General features: G+C 36.8%; 1 protein-coding gene across 9 annotated transcripts in view; it reads left to right on the forward strand.

Moving 5' to 3' along the window:
* DZIP3 (DAZ interacting zinc finger protein 3) overlaps window positions 1-17,146 on the forward strand; it is a 132,217-nt gene that overhangs the window by 94,726 nt on the left and 20,345 nt on the right. For all 9 annotated transcript variants that reach the window (XM_063630614.1, XM_055259992.2, XM_063630611.1 and 6 more), the window contains 5 exons: window positions 317-420; window positions 2,020-2,107; window positions 3,733-3,834; window positions 10,450-10,575; window positions 12,681-12,820. In XM_063630614.1, the coding sequence (XP_063486684.1) occupies window positions 317-420; window positions 2,020-2,107; window positions 3,733-3,834; window positions 10,450-10,575; window positions 12,681-12,820 (560 nt within the window). The remainder of the gene's footprint in view (window positions 1-316; window positions 421-2,019; window positions 2,108-3,732; window positions 3,835-10,449; window positions 10,576-12,680; window positions 12,821-17,146) is intronic.

A 17,146-nucleotide genomic window follows, 5' to 3' on the forward strand; every position in this document is an offset into this window, starting at 1 on the left:
TCAGTATCAATCAAATTAGAATATCTGGGACCAAGGCACTATTTTTGAAAGTTTCTGAGATGATTCCAGTATGAGTGCAAATTTGAAAAGATATGATCTAGAATGTTTACCAACCTAGTAACCATTAAATAAGGAAATTAGAATTGCAGAGGTGGCATTGATTTAAAAGCTTTTGTAATGTATCTTGGTCAAGGAACCTAGATGCTGTTGGAAGAAATTGAGAAATAGCTTTAAATTTACTTGAGATGATTGAGAAGAGAATGTTCCTTTACAAGCACACCTTCAACTTCTTTCTCTTTCTCTCAAAAACCTGTAGGTGTATTTCTTACAGTGTCGTAGGGATTTTGGTTTGCTTCATCTAGAGCAGACTGAAAAGGAATGTCTCAATCAGCTTGCCAGGGTGACTCACATGGCAGCAAGGTAACCTTTCCCTCTTCCTTAATGCATCTTAATTTTAGAGATGTTAGCAAGTGTCTGCACGGTTGAATGTAATCTGTGATGTGTTTTACATATGTGACATCAGAGTTCTTAAAGAAGCTCTTGTGGGTTCTTTTTTTTTTTTTTTTTCGTTTTTTTCTCCCTGAAATTCCTTTTGCAGAAGCTCTTGTTGTTGTTTTTTTTTTAAGCCTCAAAAGTCATTTAGTTACTTTGATGCTTGTACTTGGCTGCTTCTGCTGAAGCACTGAGAAGTCTACTGAGTACTATGTACAATAATAGCTGCTGATTTTTTCCCTTCCTCTGTAGTGAAGTAGATCAAAAGTCTCAGAGACATACATGAACACCAGATACTTAAGAAACAAGGTGGATTCTAATTGGAAGACTTTTTTTCTAATTGTTTTCATTTATAATGCCTGATTTTAAACATCTATGGAATATGTTGAGGGAAACATCAGTATTAACACCTAAATCGTATGTCAAAGATAGTTTTCTGCTATGCTTTTATAGTAATTATAGAGTAATTTTCAAATATTGAACAGGTCGCATGAAATTCTCCTTAAATTTATATCTCATGGGGTACACAAAACTTAAAGAATTAATTAAATTAGAATCTCTGGGACCCAGGCATCATTATTTTTAAATGATTATTATTTTAATAATCAGCATTGTTCTTTCATTCTAAAGAATCAGAGTCTTTGATGTTTAGCAAGATTATCAGGATATACTGATGTGCACTCAAGTCAGGGAAGTACTGTTGTAAATGATCAGTCTAGTTTTGCTTACTAGAAGAAGAAAGAGTGCTCTATACATTAGGATATTATGGAACTTCTTTGTATGAGATTATGTTAGTGATAACTTGTTCAGCTCTTATAAAATTATTGGGCTGGGTGATACTGGCGTGGGATGTCATAATGGATAGAACCTTTTAAAAGGCCATATGAAATCTCTTTTCTAGAGATAATAGACCCTAATGACTTCAAAGTTGTTCCTACTTTTGTTAAGTCATTTGGTAGGCATGAGTTGATAAAACTATTGTTTGTGCAATTTATGTACTATATAAAGGCAGCAACCTCGTTCGTACCCATCTAGAAGATATTTCTAATTTATCCTCCCAGAGACATTATCTTTTTCTAATTTGCAAAGGAGCCATATAGGCCAACCATGGCTTTTTGATGTCAGAGTTAATGTGAAGATAGTCCAAAACTTGCTTCCAGCATGGGTCAACATTTTAGAGAACACTGCTGTATTAGATTACTAAGGCTTTCCTGCTTCATTGGAAAGATTCCTTACAAAGGTTTTATAATATGTACTAAAAATACATCATCAAGATAGAAAAAAACTTGTTCTGGAAGCATCAGTTTTATTTGCTCTTGAAAAATGATTTTTTTATTACTGTTTTTGTTATTATTTTTAGTAACAAACCTGGCCATACCTCTTTATGTCCGTTTGAAGTAATTGTTGGTGATGGGGGTAATTTTGTTTTTTGTTGACATATATGCTAGAAAGCATGATAGACATGGTTGGAAACCTAAGTGTTATAAAAAGAAAGAGCTTTCTTTTGTGTCTTCTTTTCTACAACAGCAACCTAGAATCACTTCAATTAAAGGCTGCGGTAGACAGTTGGAATGCCATTGTGGCAGATGTTAGAAACAAGATTGCATTCCTCAGGGTAAGTAAGTCCTGAAGTATACTTAGAGAAAATTGGCTTAATGTTATAGGTGGTGTAAAGTTAGAAGACATATTAGTAGAAAAATTTAAGGAAGAACATATTTTCCATTTTAGTTATAGAAGTTTATGCCTTCACTTTGAGATTACTTCCATGTGGTTGGTTGTAGATAACATCCTAGACTCACACGTGTAGTCTTTTATATCCTTAGTCAAGAAAATAAACTCAAAAATTGTGCCCTCACACCTAGCTTTCCTAGAATTTCAAAGCTAACAGTGCCCCAGTCAAAACTAAATGTTTTGGCCAGGCACAGTGGCTCATGCCTATAATCCCAGCATTTTGGGAGCCAAGGCGAGAGATCACTTGAGCCAGGTGCTCACGGTTATGGTGAGTTATGATCATGCCACTGTACTACAGCCTGGACAATAGAGTGAGACTCCGTCTCTAAAACAAAAATTGGAATAAAAACTAAATGTTTTAATGCGGTCTGAGTAATAATGTGTTTACAGAATAAAAAGGAAAATCAAGTAGGCCTGTATTTATTTGCAATCTAACTTTTTATGTAATCATTCCATAATGCAAAATAGTAAATTCCTAAGTACTGGTGTAGGACCATGATACAGGTAATCTAAAGACATAATCCACTGAATATTTATTAATTGATTTTGTTTTAGAATCTTTTTATATTTATATACTAAGGTTGATATATAATGATTTTTTTGTGTGATTTCACAACATTATCAGCAAAAAAAAAGCATTGTCATTCCGTTGTGAAGTGCCAAAAGCAACTGGATATTTGTCCAGCTCCCTTGGGGGTTTTCACTGTTTCTCTCCAAACTCTTTCTTACTCAGTCTTTAGTGATGCTTAGTGTTTCTGTTGGGTTTTTTCAAAATTTTTGCCTCAAAAGACCTGCCCCATGTTTTCTTCCAAGCACATGTCCTCCATGCAGAAGTTTCTAAATGTTTTGTTTTATAAGACTTTCCTTCCCAGTTCTTATGGGTTCTTTACAAAATAATATGGTAAGCAAAAGTGGGGACAATGCCAAAAAATGTTGAAAACGTGTTGTTAAACTTCCAGGTTGGAGTTTTTGTCAGAATCCAAGAGAATAAAATGTATACGGAGCTAGAACAAGCTAGAGTTACAGATTGTGAGATAAACACAATGTAGAATTTAATAAGTAATCTCTAAAATTTTTCCTTCAGTTTTTAAAATGAACATTTGCAAGTAGTTTAACTGCTTGTTACAAATATATTTTTTCCTCTGTTTTTTAGCCAGTATAATATTTATAGCTTCTTGAATCTTTAGTCTCTTTATTTGTATCAGTGGTTCCTATTTTAGAGCTGAAAATTTTGGAAACACTGAGGAATTATCACAGGGATCTGTGGATTATCTGTGTCTCTGTTTCTTATTAACCAATAACGACTCCTAAAAATACAACCGTTTACATGTGGGGATGGTCTATAGAATTTTTTTTTTTTTTTTGGTCAGAACCTGTTTTTATATTATTTCTGACAGGTTGAGAACCACTCTTTTATGTTGTATTATTCAAAACTACATCAGATATTCCCATATGCTGTCTCTTTAAAGTTGGTTGTTCTCTAAAGTATTTTTAGTCTTCTTCTACCAGACACAGTACAATGAACAAATAAACAAAGTCAAGCAAGGATTTGCCTTGAGTACCTTGCCTCCAGTCCAGCTTCCTCCTCCACCACCCAGTCCTGAGATACTGGTAAGAAATACAACATTTTGAATAATTACCCTTTTCATTTTGACAAAATGGTAAGGGCTGTGAAACACTGAATATATGGTATGTTTAACATGTGTTCAAAATGGAATAGGCACATATTGTGAGTATCAGTTGTAATTATGACCATACCTTCGAGTCACCGGATGATATAATTAGATGGGTGAGGCCTATACGATAGGTTGTATCACTGGATTTTAGTGAAGCATTTGATATACATAGAGTAATATTTTCTCACTCATCCTATTTCACCTACCTTGTGGAAGCTAAATAATGAATACTCAGACTTCCCAGTGTCCTCATGTTACCACTAGATCAGAGGTCCCCAACCCCTGGGCCACGGACCAGTGCACAGCAGGAGGTGAGTGGTGGGTGAACAAGCAAAACTTTATCTGTAGGTACAGCTGCTCCCCATTGCTCACATTACCACCTGAGCTCTACATCCTATCAAATCAGCTGCAGCATACATCCTATCAAATCAGCTGCAGCACTAGATTCTCACAGGAGTGTGAACCATACTGTGAACTGTGCATGTGAAGGATCTAGGTTATGTGCTCCTTGTGAGAATCTAGTACCTGGTGATCTGTCACTGTCTCCCATCACCCCCAGATGGGACTATCTAGTTGCAGAAAAACATGCTTAGGGCTCCTACTAATTCTACATTATAGTGAGTTATATAATTATTTTATTATATATTACAATGTAATAATACTAGAAATAAAATGCACAATAAATGTAATGTGCTTGAATTCTCCCAAAACCATCTCCACTCCCCCGTTCAAGAAAAAATTATCTTCAATGAAACCAGTCCCTGGTGCCAAAAAGATTGGGGACCGCTGCACGAGATGACTGAAACATCTCAATGTAATACCCTGCATGGCTGGACCTCACCTCTGCATTTCTACTTTAGACTTTCTTTTTGTGAAGTTTTATATTCTATTCTACCTTCAACAGCAAGGACAGCTTCCACTTCTGCCCCTTCTCTGCTCATTGTTAGGGGCCAGTGGATCTTAATCAGATAAACTAATCCCTGTCCTGTATGTCTGGGAAACATAGCACCCTAACCCAGTAAATTCACACAGCTTTCCAAAAGACCTTTTATGAGGGTGTCATTGGATGACAATTTTTATTATCTTAAGAGATCTGGCAGTAGGAAGAGAGGAAAACTGTAAGGTATTTGGGGACAGATGACTTTGATATCACCACTCCTGCTTATAATAGAAACCTGAATATGTTATTTCTCCTCATGGTTGACTATAACAAAGAATTTAAAAATTACATCATTTGTATGGAGTTACACTGTTTCAAAAGCAGGATCTATAGCTAAAAGAATTATGGGATATACATCATGGGCTTTAGTTTAGAATGATAGTATTGCCTTTTATATTTTGGGTCAGTTCAGTTTCTATAGGAACACTGGATTATGGGCATTATTATTCTAGGCGTGGATCATCATCATACCCAACTACTCTGATAAGGAATGTGTTCCAGAAAAATTCCAAAGATTCCCTGCAGTAATACGTATTTTTTTGTAGAGTGTCTAAAAACACTGTACCTTCTGCCCATATTCAAAATACTGTCCTTAGATTATAGTTAAACTCTTCCATGGCTCTTAACTATAAAATGGGTCCAGAGACTGTGAAGCTATTGTTTGGAGTTTCCTGGAACCAGAACAATATAAGCCTTGGCTGTCTGATACAGGTGATATTCTTTAGCTGACAAACATCGTCAAATCTTGACCTACAGACCCTCCAGATCTTTTTATCCCTTTGGAGACTTTCTTATGTCTGACGTGTCTTACCTGGGTTTAGTTAAGTACAAAAACCTACTGGCAGTTAGGCTGTGTGGTAATTTATAAGCATCCTTTGCTAACATTCTGAGGGTTCACCTGTATCTTTTGTGCTTCCTAATTAGGGTCACTGCTGTGCTTGATTAAGCTAACAGTTCTGTTGAAGTACAAGCATTGGTGACCACTGAGCATCAGAGGAGAGAGTTTGGGAGAAGAGCAGCTAGAAACGTTACAGTGCTATTTGCTGTAAATTGAGATGGTACATACAATGAAAGTACACTAATGAGGTCTGGGTTCAGATCCTAACTTTGTGAAGAGCTATGTTGATCTTGGGAAAATCAGCTCTTCTGGACTTTTCCTTTCCCATCAGCGAATCAGGAAATTGTACTGGATGATCTGATCACTCAAGTCCCATCTATTTCTGGGATACTAGTGTTCTAAGGAGTGGTCACCAGACTTCCATAGTAGAGAATTCTATGAAAGTGTGGATTGTTCCCAGTTTAACCCAGTAATTCTATGTGTTTCATTGTGTCATGATTTTTGTAGCTTGGCTGTTTAATCCTCAAAGAAGTGTTAGTACCAGTAAAAAGATCATGCAACGGTTATTTAAAATACACAAATCAGTAAATATGATACATCATATCAACAGAAAGAAGGACAAAAACCATATGATCATTTCAATAGATGCAGAAAAAGCATTTGACAAAATTCAACCTCACTTTATGATAAAAACTCTCAAAGAATTAGGTATAGAAGGTACATACCTCAACACAATAAAGCCCATATATGACAAACCCACAGCTAACATTATACTAAATGGGAAAAAGTTAAAAGCGTTTCCTCTGAGATCTGAAACAAGACAAGGATGCCCACTCTCACTATTTCTATTAAAAATAGTACTAGAAGTCCTAGCCAGAGCAGTTAGGCAAGAGAGGGGAAGAAAAGATATCCAAATTGGAAAGAAGGGAGTCAGATTGTCCCTTTTTGCAGACAAATGATCTTATATATAGAAAATCCCAGAGACTCCACTTAAAAACTCCTAAAACTAACAAATTTGGTAAAGATTCAGGATACAAAATCAACATACAAGAATCAATAGCATTTCTGTTTACTAATAGTGAACAATCTGAAAAAGAAATTAAGAAAATCCCATTTACAATAGCTACAAAAAACAAAGATACCTGGGAATAAGTTTAACCAAGGAGGAGAAAGATCACTACACTGAAAACTATCAAACGTTGGTGAAAGAAATTGAGGACACAGAGAAATGGAAAAATACATCGTATTCATGGATAAGAAGAATTCAAGGAAATGCAAACCAAAATTACAAGGTATCACCTCTCTTTAGTTAGAATAGCTACTGGTACCAAAACAGATATATAGACCAATGGAACAGAACAGAAGCCTCAGAAATAACGCCACACATCTACAACCATCTGATCTTTGGCAAATGTGACAACAACAAGCAATGGGGAAAAGATTCCCTATTTAATAAATGGTGTTGGGAAAACTGGCTAGCCATTTGCAGAAAACAAACTGGACCCCTTCCTTACACCTTATACAAAAATCAACTCAAGATGGATTAAAGACTTAAATGTAAGACCTAAAACCCTAAAAACCCTAGAGAAAACCTAGTCAATACCATTCAGGACATAGGCACGGGCAAAGACTTCATGACTAAAACACCAAAAGCAATGGCAACAAAAGCCAAAACTGACAAATGGGATCTAATTAAAGAGCTTCTGCACAGCATCAGAGTGAACAGGCAACCTATAGAATAGGAGAAAATTTCTGCAATCTTATCCATCTGACAAAGGGCTGATATCTAGAATCTACAAAGAACTTAAACAAATTTACAAGAAAAAAACAACCCCATCAAAAAGTGGGCAAAGGATATGAACAGACACTTCTCAAAAGAAGACATTTATGTGGCCAACAAACATGAAAAAAAGCTCGTCATCACTGGTTGTTAGAGAAATGCAAATCAGAACCACAGTGAGATACCATCTCACGCCAGTTAGAATGACAATCATTAAAAAGTCAGGAAACAACAGATACTAGAGAAGATGTGGAGAAATAAGAACACTTTTATACTGTTGGTGGGAGTGTAAATTAGTGCAACCATTGTGGAAGACAGTGTGACGATTCCTGAAGGGTCTAGAAACAGAAATAGACTCAGCAATCCCATTACTAGGTATATACCCAAAGGATTGTAAATCATTCTACTATAAAGACACATGCACACATATGTTTATTGCAGCACTGTTCACAATAGCAAATACTTGGAACCAACCCAAATGCCCATCAATGATAGACTGGATAAAGAAAATGTGGCAAATATACACCATAGAATACTCTGCAGCCATAAAAAAGGATGTGTTCATATCCTTTGCAGGGACATGGATGAAGTTAGAAATCATCATTCTCAGCAAACTAACACAGGAACAGAAAACCAAACACTGCATGTTCTCACTCGTAAGTGGGAGTTGAGCAATGAGAACACATGGACACGGAGGGGAACATCACACACTGGGGTCTGTCGGGGAGTGAGGGCTAGGGCAGGGATAGCATTAGGAGAAATACCTAATGTAGATGACGGGTTGATGGGTGCAGCAAACCACCATGGCACGTGTATACCTATGTAACAAACGTGCACATTCTGCACATGTATCCCAGAACTTAAAGTATAATAATTAGAAAAAAAAAAGAATTGCTGTTATCAAAAAACAAATGATATCAAATGTTGGCGGTGATGTGGAAAAAAGGGAACCCTTACACACTGTTGGTGGGAATGTAAATTAGCACAGCTATTATGGAATACAGTATCAAGGTTCCTCAGAAAATTAAAAATACAACTACCATATGCTCCAACAATCCTACTACTGAGTATAGTGGGAAAGGACATGAAGTCAAGTATCCTGAAGAGACATCTGCACTCCCATGTTCACTGCAGCATTATTTACAATTGCTAAGATATGGCACCTATTTAAGTGTCCATAAAGGTTGAATGGATAAAGAAAATGTATATATACACAATGAAATACTACTTAGTCATAAAAAAGAATGAAATCCTGTCATTTGTGACAACATGGATGATCCTGGAGGACATTATGTTAAGTTAAATAAGCCAGACACAGAAAGACAAATACTACCTGATCCCATGCATGTGGAATCTAAAAGAGTTGGTCTCATTAAATTAATGAATAGAACAGTGGTTACCAGAGACTAGGGAGGATAGATGGAAGGCAAGCATAGGGAGAGGTTGGTTGGTCAATGGGTACAATTAGAAAGGAAGGATAAGCTCTGGCGTTCTATTAGTAAGATGATTATAGTTAACAGTAAGGTATTGTATATCTCAAAATGGCTAGAAGAGAGGATTTTGAATATTACCACCACAAAGAAATGACAAATGAAGTGATGAATGTGCCAATTACCCTTTGGTCATTACACAATGTATACATGTATGAAAACATCACATTGTACCCCATTAAAAATGTACAATTATGTGTCCGTTGAAAATAAAAATAAAGTGTTATGTAATAGTGGTTCTCAAACAGAGTAGGACTGTTGACTCGGTACCCACCATTCATTCATTTTTTTAAGACTTTACATGTAAAAAATTTGACACATATGTAAAAAATAGTATAATGAACCTCTTCAAACCCAGGAGCCAGCCTCAGCATTATCAACATATTGTCAGCCTTGTTTTATGTCATTCCCTTTTTCCTCTCCACTGGAATATTTTAAAGCAAACCCCAGATATCATCCAATTTATCCATTTATGCTTTAGGGTATATCCTAAAAGATGAGGAACTCTTACTGGATATAATCATAACACCATTGTCTTACCTAAGAAAATTATAATTGTTAATATCCAGTTAGAATTTTTGTTTCCCCAGTTGTTTAAAAAATCTCTTTTTCTTACCTAGCAAGCACATAATGTTCTTTGAAGATGTTAACACTCAAATGCCAGTCCAGTCTGTCCATTGTAAAGTTCCCCATTAATTTTTCACATGATATTTTTAGGATCATTACTTAGAGCTATGTTGCTGTTCCTCATTATTTAAGTTCAGTAACAAATTGTTAATTGAACTCCTGCTTTATGCTTAATGCCAGTAGTAGGGCTGGCATGTACTACATATTCAATAAATCTGCCCCCTTCTCTACTCCAGCCAGCAAGGTATCTTTTCCACAGATAGCTGCTAAGAAGGTCTAGATTTCCATAACCCCCTGGGAAGTACAGTAATACCCACAAGCATATCTGCAAATCACTATAGCAGAGTTTATCTCCCAGGCCCATCCCACTTCCTCTGCCAGCTCTCCTTAGAATTTCATCAAGTATTACCTCCAATATAAAATATTTTCTATGGATAACTTTGGGTTGTTCTGTGAAATTTCTGAGTATCAATATTGCCCACCAACATGGATAACACTTCCTGAGAATCTCCTTTGCATAGTTCTATGTGATTACAGTTGGGAGGGAACCTTAATGATTACCTTATCCAGCCCTCTCATTTTATAGATTAGGAAATTGGTTTCCAAGGTTATTCAGCTACACAGAGAGAAATGTGGCTAGAATCTATTTCTTTTCTGTCTTTGTCAATGCTGTTTTCAGTACATCTCATTGCCCTTTGTTTTTCCAATATTTATATGTTTCATTTTCTGACATACATTGTTTCTAATGTGCTTTGTATCTTGAGTTCAAATGAGTGTCCCCCCCCCCGATATTGCTGTATGAATTTAGATGATTGCCTAAATATATAAATGTGTGGGGTTTTTTTGTTTATTATTGTTTATATTTTCTATTTTAGATGCAGCAGTTCTTAGGAAGACCCCTTGTGAAAGAATCTTTCTTTAGACCCATACTTACTGTTCCTCAAATGCCTGCAGTTTGCTCGGGAGTCGTCTCTGCAACTGGCCAACCTAGAGCCCCCCTGGTAAAAGCTTTCTTGGTGGAATAGATGTTAATTAGGTTTTTTATTACCCTAGTGGGCTTCCTGAATCAATATCTTCATTTTGTTCATTCATTTGATATGATGATGATGAGGGTGGTGGTGATAATTGAATGAATACTTCCTGTGAACCACTGTGCTCAGGGTGTTACATATATTATTTAACTGATACTAGCTTAGTTTTGGGATACAAAGATAAATATGTTTTTATACTAGAGAATCCTTGAAATTATAATATTGCTTCTGAAATAGGCAACAATGCAGGGTAAATTGATATTTCTAATAGATTTTTTTGGCATGGTTGTTGGGAAGATTGAAAAGCAAAGAAGCCAAGTCACAACAAACTAAATTATAGCATAAAGCTAAAGAAAAATTTTATTTCCACACACGTACACACACATAGTAGGACAGTGTTTCAACTGTATCTATAAACAGACAATATGAATAGCATCACCTTGGAACATAAACTGTAAAGTTATAAATCTTCCCAGCTACAAATAGCCAGATAAACTTTATCCAAACCTGAAGAAGGAACATATAAATTTGAAATTACCAGAATTATCAGTTGTAATCTTGGCGAAGGTAAACTTTTTTTATTAAAGGAAAATCTTCCAAAAGAATGATGTTAGATGTAATTAATGAAAATTCTCTAATCTTGATTTTCCTATAAGTATATTTAGGTGCAATTAATTGTTTCTTTTCTTTTCTGGTCCCCATATATTGCTAACAGTTTCCTTTTGAAATATATGGTCAGATGGACTCTGCTTATTATTGTCGAGGCTACCTGTCTATAAACAAATCTGTATATAGTCCTTAATATGTTAAATAAGTAACACATCTTTTTACTACCATGATATTACAGTGTTAACTCTTGCAATTTGCTTGCCCACCATTCTATAAGAAACTATGATAAAATTTTATTAAAAACACTAAAATACCTTAACCTCCTAATAAGATTACTTTCTGATTCCTGGGGTGAAGCTTGACATAGAAGCAAATTCAGATTTCTGGGAAATATTCTGCTTCACCTCACTTATTAGGCTCTGTACCAGTTATTACAATGACTGTTAGTAGTTGCTAGTTTTTCACGAATAATAACTAATATTTGAAAATAACCCATTAGAGCCTTACGTAAAAGGTGCAAGTGGTCATAATTATCTTAGTAATCAGATGAGCACTCCAAAAATATTCACTTATTATTTAATTAGAATCTTAAGAAGGAACTACCATAAAATATGGAGAAAACTGATGGTTTCATGGCTACATGTCACTTCAACTTCTGCACTACCTTTATCTACAACATTGATGAGACATTGGGCAGAGCAATTCTAGTAGTATTCCCATCTTTATTTGGTTGTTTGAAAAATGTAACTTTACTTTCTCGTTATAAAGGTATATATGCTAATCACAAAATGCGAATAATAGAGAAATGTAAGCACATTAGAAAACAAAGTTACTGTGCAATTGATCCCTAAGAAATAATCACTTCTTACGCATTGTAATTTACAGACCTTTCTCCGTGTATATATATGCATTTAAAAATTAATATAAAAAGAAGTCGTATCATAAATAGTGTGCCACAGACTTTTTAAAAAATCATATTTCATGCATATCTCTTATGCCCAGACATATAGTTCTGTTTTTAAAAACTTGATTAGATGTGCCATAATTTATTCATTCCTCTATAGACGTCAGGTTTTTTTCAGTTTTCACTGTTAAAAGAGAAACAGCAGTAAACAGCCTTCATGTTTTTGTGTACGTGTGTAATTACTGAAGTAAGCATGTCCTATTTTAAAAATAAGTTTAAATATTTATAAACAGTTAGAAATATTGTTTGTATTAGTTAAGAGAAAAACCCTAAAAGGGATTGTGTATGTCAATATTCTTCTTCATTCTACCCTTTTCTTTGTCCTATTTTTAAAATAAGTTTAAAATAGTTACAAACAATTAGAAACATTAATTAAGAGAAAAACTCTAAAAATTGAATGTGTATGCCACTACTCTTCTTCATTGTACCCATTTTCTGAGGTATAGGAATGTCACTACTTAATAATTAAACCTGATGGGCTGTAACTCTCTGCCTCTTACAGATGACTGGCATAGCCTGGGCTCTGCCAGCGCCTGTGGGAGACGCTGTGCCTCCCAGTGCAGGTCTGGGGAGTGATCCCTCCATGATGAATTGGGAGAGAATTACAGACAGGCTGAAAACTGCCTTTCCACAACAAACCAGGTACCTTAGTTTTTATTTATTGGTGGGTACAGATCATATTCTCCAGTTTTCATAGCCATAATTGTGGCAATGAAACATTTCAGAGAAACATAACAAACACAAAAAAAGTACAGATGTTTCCTTACCTTGACCTTGGTAAGGAAAAAGAAATTTACCAAGAAGAGACAGTGTTCAATGGTGAACCTCCTCATTAAAAAGTTACTAGTCTTAAATCATGAGAGAATAACTTTAAATTTAGGTATGCTCATTTACTGAAAGTACAACTAGACATAAACTTACCCAATTTTAATGGCACTAACTGCCAAAATTATCTTAACCTATCTCCAAAGTGAATTTTAAGTTGATTGTATGCTATATAAGCCCAAACATCTTTAGGATTTAATTTCCTAATTTCCTTAATTTTGAGGGTCCTTATACTTTCTTTGTTGGAGAACACACTAAAAATGCAAGAAATCATAACTTTACTGTGCTTTTCACAGTCTACCTTTAGTAGAAAGATATTTAATTATATTCCTACACAAATGAAGTTTCTTTTATCTTAACTAATACCTAAGGAAATAATTCTACTTTTCACAAGTATTTTTATTTCAATACAAACATTTAATATATATACTGGCACACTTTTCATTATTAAATTATAATTTTATAAACTTCATAATAGCGAATAGATAATAAAATAGAACTCTAGTACAGTTGTTATAAATATGTATAAAAACATTATAAATCAAAGGTAGTTGCATAAGGCTGATGACATGACACTTCATTTGGGAAACAAAAATATTTCATTATACTTTGTCCCATCAAAAATGTACATGCAGGCTTTGGGTCAATGGATCTTGGGAATTGAAAAGGAACATATCAATTAAAATAATTGTGGGTTCTGGAGTGGAGCCAAGATGGCCAAATAGGAACAGCTCCAGTCTACAGCTCCCAGCCTGAGCGACACAGAAGACCAGTGATTTCTGCATTTCTGTTTGAGGTACCGGTTTCGTCTCACTAGGGAGTGCCAAACAGTGGGTGCAGGACAGTCAGTGAAGTACACTGTGCACGAGCCGAAGCAGGGCGAGGCATTGCCTCACTCGGGAAGCGCAAGGGGTCAGGGAGTTCCCTTTCCTAGTCAAAGAAAGGGGTAACAGACGGCACCAGGAAAATCGGGTCAGTCCCACCCTAATACTGCATTTTTCCAATGGGCTTGGAAAACGGCACACCAGGAGATTGTGTCCCGCACCTGGCTCGGAGGGTCCTATGCCCACGGAGTCTCGCTGATTGCTAGCACAGCAGTCTGAGATCAAACTGCAAGGCGGCAGCTAGGCTGGGGGAGGGGCGCCCGCCATTGCCCAGGCTTGCTTAGGTTAACAAAGCAGCCAGGAAGCTGGAACTGGGTGGAGCCCACCACAGCTCAAGGAGGCCTGCCTGCCTCTGTAGGCTCCACCTCTGGGGGCAGGGCACAGACAAACAAAAATTCAGCAGGAACCTCTGCAGACTTAATTGTCCCTGTCTGACTGACAGCTTTGAAGAGAGTAGTGGTTCTCCCAGCACGCAGCTGGAGAGCTGAGAACAGACAGACTGCCTCCTAAAGTGGGTCCCTGACCCCCGAGCAGCCTAACTGGGAGGCACCCCCCAGTAGGGACAGACTGACACCTCACTTGGCCAGGTACTCCTCTGAGAATAAACTTCCAGAGGAACTATCAGACAGCTGAATTTGTGGTCTCACGAAAATCTGCTGTTCTGCAGCCACCACTGCTGACACCCAGCCACACAGGGTCTGGAGTGGACCTCTAGTAAACTCCAACAGACTTGCAGCTGAGGGTCCTGTCTGGTAGAAGGAAAACTAACAAACAGAAAGGACATCCACACCAAAAACCCATCTGTACATCACCATCATCAAAGACCAAAAGTAGACAAAACCACAAAGATGGGGAAAAAACAGAGCAGAAAAACTGGAAACTCTAAAAAGCAGAGCACCCCTCCTCCTCCAAAGGAACACAGTTCCTCACCAGCAACGGAACAAAGCTGGACAGAGGATCACTTTGACGAGTTGAGAGAAGAAGGCTTCAGACGATCAAACTACTCCGAGCTACGGGAGGAAATTTAAAACAATAGCAAAGAAGTTAAAAACTTTGAAAAAAAATTAGACGAATGTATAACTAGAATAACCAATGGAGAGAAGGGCTTAAAGGAGCTGATGGAGCTGAAAGCCAAGTATTGAGAACTACGCGAAGACTGCAGAAGCCTCGGTAGCCGATGCGATCAACTGGAAGAAAGGGTATCACTGATGGAAGATGAAATGAATGAAATGAAGTGAGAAGGGAAGTTTAGAGAAAAAAAAATAAAAAGAAAAGAACAAAGCCTCCAAGAAATTTGGGACTATGTGAAAAGACCAAACCTACGTCTGACTGGTGTACCTGAAAATGATGGAGAGAATGGAACCAAGTTGGAAAACACTCTGCAAGATATTATCCAGGAGAACTTCCCCAATCTAGCAAGGCAGGCCAACATTCACATTCAGGAAATACAGAGAACGCCACAAAGATATTCCTCGAGAAGAGCAACTCCAAGACACATAATTGTCAGATTCACCAAAGTTGAAATGAAGGAAAAAATGTTAAGGGCAGCCAGAGAGAAAGGTCAGGTTACCCACAAAGGGAGGCCCATCAGACTAACAGCTGATCTCTCGGCAGAAACTCTACAAGCCAGAAGAGAGTGGGGGCCGATATTCAACATTCTTAAAGAAAAGAATTTTCAACCCAGAATTTCCTATCCCGCCAAACTAAGCTTCATAAGTGAAGGAGAAATAAAATACTTCACAGACAAGCAAACGCTGAGTGATTTTGTCACCACCAGGCCTGCCCTAAAAGAGCTCCTGAAGGAAGCACTAAACATGGAAAGGAACAACTGGTACCAGCCCCTGAAAACATGCCAAATTGTGAAGACCATCGAGGCTAGGAAGAAACTGCATCAACTAACAAGCAAAATAACCAACTAACATCATAATGACAGGATCTGATTCACACATAACAATATTAACTTTAAATGTAAATGGGCTAAATGCTCCAATTAAAAGACACAGACTGGCAAACTAGATAAGGAGTCAGGACCCATCAGTGTGCTGTATTCAGGAAACCCATCTCACATGCAGAGACACACATAGACTCAAAATAAAGGGATGGAGGAAGATCTGTCAAGCAAATGGAAAACAAAAAAAGGCAGGGGTTGCAATCCTAGTCTCTGATAAAATAGACTTTAAACCAACAAAGATCAAAAGAGACAAAGAAGGCCATTACATAATGGTAAAGGGATCAATTCAACAAGAAGAGCTAACTATCCTAAATATATATGCACCCAACACAGGAGCACCCAGATTCATAAAGCAAGTCCTGAGTGACCTACAAAGGGACTTAAACTCCCACACAATAATAATGGGAGATTTTAACGCCCCACTGTCAACATTAGACACATCAACAAGACAGAAAGTTAACAAAGATATCCAGGAATTGAACTCAGCTCTGCACAAAGTGGACCTAATAGACATCTACAGAACTCTCCACCCCAAATCAACAGAATATACATTTTTTTCAGCACCACACCACACCTATTCCAAAATTGACCACATAGTTGGAAGTAAAGCTCTTCTCAGCAAATGTAAAAGAACAGAGATTATAACAAACTGTCTCTCAGACCACAGTGCAATCAAACTAGAACTCAGGATTAAGAAACTCAGTCAAAACCGCTCAACTACATGGAAACTGAACAACCTGCTCCTGAATGACTATTGGGTACATAATGAAATGAAGGCAGAAATAAAGATGTTCTTTGAAACCAACGAGAACAAAGATACAACATACCAGAATCTCTGGGACACATTCAAAGCAGTGTGTAGAGGGAAATTTACAGCACTAAATTCCCACAAGAGAAAGCAGGAAAGATCCAAAATTGACACCCTAACATCACAATTAAAAGAACTAGAAAAGCAAGAGCAAACACATTCAAAAGCTAGCAGAAGGCTAGAAATAACTAAAATCAGAGCAGAACTGAAGGAAATAGAGACACAAAAAACCCTTCAAAAAATTAATGAATCCAGGAGCTGGTTTTTTGAAAAGATCAACAAAATTGATAGACTGCTAGCAAGACTAATAAAGAAGAAAAGAGAGAAGAATCAAATAGATGCAATAAAAAATGAAAAAGGGGGTATCACCACCGATCCCACAGAAATACAATCTACCATCAGAGAATACTACGAACACCTCTATGCAAATAAACTAGAAAATCTAGAAGAAATGGATAAATTCCTCGACAAATACACCCTCCCGAGACTAAACCAGGAAG

This window comes from Symphalangus syndactylus, chromosome 21 (assembly GCF_028878055.3).
Source record: "Symphalangus syndactylus isolate Jambi chromosome 21, NHGRI_mSymSyn1-v2.1_pri, whole genome shotgun sequence".
Classification (NCBI taxonomy): domain Eukaryota; kingdom Metazoa; phylum Chordata; class Mammalia; order Primates; family Hylobatidae; genus Symphalangus; species Symphalangus syndactylus.